This window comes from Otolemur garnettii, unplaced genomic scaffold, assembly GCF_000181295.1.
Source record: "Otolemur garnettii isolate 467f Iridium unplaced genomic scaffold, OtoGar3 scaffold00114, whole genome shotgun sequence".
NCBI classification, from domain to species: domain Eukaryota; kingdom Metazoa; phylum Chordata; class Mammalia; order Primates; family Galagidae; genus Otolemur; species Otolemur garnettii.
The window spans coordinates 211,867-216,125 of record NW_003852509.1 but is presented as its reverse complement, the minus strand read 5'-3'; the positions used below and the strand labels follow the sequence as shown (position 1 = coordinate 216,125).

At 40.6% G+C, this 4,259-nt stretch overlaps 1 protein-coding gene across 2 annotated transcripts in view; it reads left to right on the top strand.

The window, feature by feature from the left end:
• Nucleotides 1-4,259, top strand: part of AGPAT5 (1-acylglycerol-3-phosphate O-acyltransferase 5) — a 61,862-nt gene that overhangs the window by 23,089 nt on the left and 34,514 nt on the right. For both annotated transcript variants that reach the window (XM_023517577.1, XM_003797278.2), the window contains exon 2: nt 2,819-2,888. In XM_023517577.1, the coding sequence (XP_023373345.1) occupies nt 2,819-2,888 (70 nt within the window). The remainder of the gene's footprint in view (nt 1-2,818; nt 2,889-4,259) is intronic.

Sequence of the window (4,259 nt, the reverse complement as noted above, 5' to 3'; positions counted from 1 at the left end):
AAAAAAAAAAAAAAAAGAAAAAGAAAAAATGAGATGTAAAGGAAAAATGAAAGCTGAAAATGTCAGGACCCTCCCCCAACTCCTTATGCAAAAAGCAAGGGTCAAACCTAGAGGCTGAGTGTTGAAACACCCCCTTCCAAATGAGTAGCCATTACTCATATAATGCATAAGCCAGATCTCTGCAACAGATGAAAGGCTACTGCAAAGTACTGTCACCTCAGATCATTTGTAAGGAAATTCCTTGTTGGCCTCTCACTAGTAAGGACCTATAAATTGTAACTTTGGGTCTACAGGCTAAGTCTAGCTCCTAAAAGATGTTGACTCCACACAGTAATGTTGACTGCAGGTTTATCTTCCCAGGTGCAGAGGAGAGATAACATCAAGCTTACTTCCTGGGACATCTGCATAATTGATGCTTCCTAGATTTCCCAGGTCTCACAAGTCTGTGACTGTTCTGTCTCACTGCCCACTTACCTTCCTCTTTGTTTTTTTCTGGATGCCTTATCTCCTTTAAACCTGAGTTCCCAACTGCTTTGAAGAAACAGACAGATTTGTCTGTGGTTTGTGTCCTCAACTCTGGCATTATAAACCTCCATTGATTGAGATCTTTGCCTCAGTCAGTCACTCATTTTGAGTTGTCATAGATGTGGCTTTACCTGCTTTGACAAATGAAAGTACAAATGGAGAAGAACTCAAACTCTGTAAAATAATTCTAAGAGGTTTATTCCAAGTCAAACATATATGACTGTAACCTGGAGAGCCATGCCCAAGAAGCCATGAGCAAATGGTCTCCACGGTCTATTACAGTTTGGTTTTATACATTTCAGGGATTACATAGAAAGTCATAACTCAATAAATGGAAGGGGTACTTTGGTTTGCTCTGAAAACACAGGACATCTTGAAGCAGGGGCAGTTTTGCTGCCTCCCAGGTTCATTTGCCCACTGCCCAAGAGAAAGCTGATACACTTGAGACAGCGGGTGTCAGAGTGGAGAGAGTTTAATTCTGCAGAGTGGTGAACATAGTGATAAGCAGGGAGATTGGAGGGATTTTTCAAATCTGACTCCCCCAAAATTTGAAGGCAGGGAGGAAGTTTGGTGGGGAAAGGATTAAGCATTTGGGTTTGCTAATTGGTTAGGTTGGGGGCAAAATTATAGGGGTGTAGAAATCAGCTTCTTACATTGTTTTAATTCCTGGAGTCACGATTCCTGCTGAGTCAGTTTCTTGGTATGGGCCACTGGTCTGGGTGGGTCAGACAAGCCACTGGAGTGTGGGGCCTGGAAGAGATCTCAGAAATTTACCTCTAGGTTTTTGAGACAGAGTCTCACTGTGTTGCCCTCGCTAGAATGCCATGGCATCACAGCTCACAGCAACTGCAAACTCTTGGACTTAAGTGATTCTCTTGTCTCAGCCTCCTAGGTAGCTGGGACTACAGTTGCCTGCCACAACGCCCGGCTATTTTTTTTTGTTGCAGTTGTTTAGTTGGCTGGGGCCTGGGGCCAGGTTTGAACCTGCCACCCTCGGTGTATGTGGCCGGCACTGTAACCACTGTGCTACTAGTGCCATGCCGTTACCTCTAGGTTTTAAAAGAATAATGTACCAGGCATGGTGGCTCATACTTGTAATCCCAGCACTGTGGGAGGCTGAGGAGGGAGAATTGCGAGACTTGCCTGAGCAAGAGTGAGACCCATGACTCCTAAAAAAATGAAAAACCCCGCCAGACACCACAGCAAGCACCTGTAATCCCAGCAGCTTCTGGAGGTTGAGACAGCGGGATGCCCACATTCAGAGTCTGAGGTTGCAGTGAGCTATGAAGCCATTGCATTCTGCTCAGGACATAGGGTGGGACTCTGTCTCAATAACAACAACAAAAAGCAAAGAAATAAAAATAAAAAATAAGGAAATAAAAATATAAAAGGGTATTGTTGTATCATTGGTACTATAAATGGTCATAGCTCACAGCAACCTCAAACTCTTGGTTTCAAGCGATTGTCTTGCCTCAGCCTCCTGAATAGCTGGGACTACAGGTGCCCGCCACAACACCTGCCTGTTTTTAGAGGTCTTGCTCTAGCTCAGGCTGATCTCGAACCTGTGAGCTCAGTTAATCCACTCGGCTTGGCCTCCCAAAGTTTTGGGATTACAGGCATGAGCCACCAGGCCCAGCTTTTGAACTCTGTTCTTGATGGAAATATAGTGACTCCTAATTATGGAATCATGTTTTCCTTAGGACTTACAGAATAATGTTTTAATCTTTAGCCTGGGATTCAAAAGACATTCTTGTTCAGAGTCACCTTTGTGACTTCCTTGTTCCAGTTTACCAACTCCTAAGCCATGGCACCATCCTGTACCAGAAGAGGCCTCCAGCATCACTGCTTAAATCACACCGAATGAATATTCCTGTTCTGCAATTCATACCTCTTTAAAAATAAAATGTATTTTCATAATATTTGTGTTGTGTCTCGTTACGGTTATTTTATATGTATCTGTCTCTTCCACGAAATTGTAGGCTCTCGGAAGGTTTATCTTATGAGCCGTATTCTACATTGTTAGCAATCAGCACTTGGGTCTTTATTTTTCTCATGGGGATATTGATCATTTTCTTTTGCTTTATGATCATTAGCCTGCCCAGCTGCATTATAAACATGAACTCTTTATAGATTCTGAGGCTTCTAAGACAAATCTAATTTCTGGTAATCATAGATGCAAATATTCACAACATCGTGTGTTTGTCAGTTTTTATACATTGTCTTATTCTGTATATTTCAGTAATATATGTTTTAAAATATAAAAAGTAACATTTCTTTTTGTTTTATCTTTCAGATATTCCTATATGGAGATTTGCCAAAAAATAAAGAAAATGTAATATATTTAGCAAATCATCAAAGCACAGGTTTGTATTTCATTTGCATGAAACTGTTTTTTCTACAAATGGTACATGGGCATTCAAAGTAATCTCATATATATAAATTTTTTTTTGAGACAGAGTCTTAGTGTGTTGTCCTTGGTAGAGTACCATGGTGTCACAGTTCACAGCAACCTCCAGCTCTTGGGCTTAGGCTATTCTCTCGCCTTAGCCTCCCAAGCAGCTGGGAGTACAGGCACCTGCCACAATGCTTGGCTATTTTTTGTTGAAGTTTATCTGGGGCCGAGTTTGAACCAGCCACCCTCAGTATGTGGAGCTGGCGCCCTACGCACTGAGCCACAGGCACTACCTCCAAGTAGATTTTTTTTTTCGGCCAGGACTGGGCTTGAACCTGCCACCTCTAGCATATGGGGCCGGCGCCCTACCCTTTTGAGCCACTGGCACTGCCCGGAGTAGATTTTTTTTAAACATGAATTTTCTATGCAGTTACATCCTTGTATTTTTGTGATTTTTACTTTTCCAAAAGTCAAGAATGTGAAACCTGTGACTTTTGCTAAAATGTACTTTCTCCCTCTGTTGGATGCAGTTGACTTCTTTTGTTTTAAATTTTATGGCCTGAACACATACATGATGTTAGGATGATATCCATAGATTCGTAACAGTTTTCAAGTATTCCACTCTCAGATTCATCTGTGGATTAACTAGAAAAGTCTCCCTCACATTTCATTTTTATATTTTCTTTCTCTTCAAGTATAGGGTACTTTGTATAGTTTGTATCCGTTTACTTTCAAATCCAAATTTCTCTGGTTCTCAGGACCCTTTATCATTGGTCTTTTTAATTTCGTTTCACTTCTTTTTAATCTCATTAAGCCGTATCCTTGTTTACCGTCTTCTGCACCCAGTTTGCTGCTTTTTATTTTTTGCTTTGGCAAGGACCACTCTTTGTTGGGAATTTCTTCTGTTTCAAAGCTTCACTAACTTAATTTGAGGAAGTATACTTGCTTTGTGATCTTTTGTCAATAACATATCTGTAAAGTTGTGGTTACTAGGTGGGATCTATGTTCCTTGGTGATGTAAGGAACACATGTTAACCTACCAGGGTTGTAAGGTAAGTGAGACCTTTGTTTGAATGCCATGGTAACCTAGTAGTGAGTCTTAAAATTTATCAGTAAAGTGTTCTTACCCTTTGTTGAACACATATACACATGTTAAGTTGCACTCGATAATTTCATTTAGCCATGTTTGCTTAAAATTTCCCCTTTTTCATTAAAAAAGAAAACAACTTTGTTTTCTGGACTTTAGGAATCAGAAAAGCCCATTTTATTCCATGTATATCCTGCTGTTGGATTATTTCAGTGTTTTTTGAGTTGTATTTTATGCCCCAAATAAAAAGCCTTT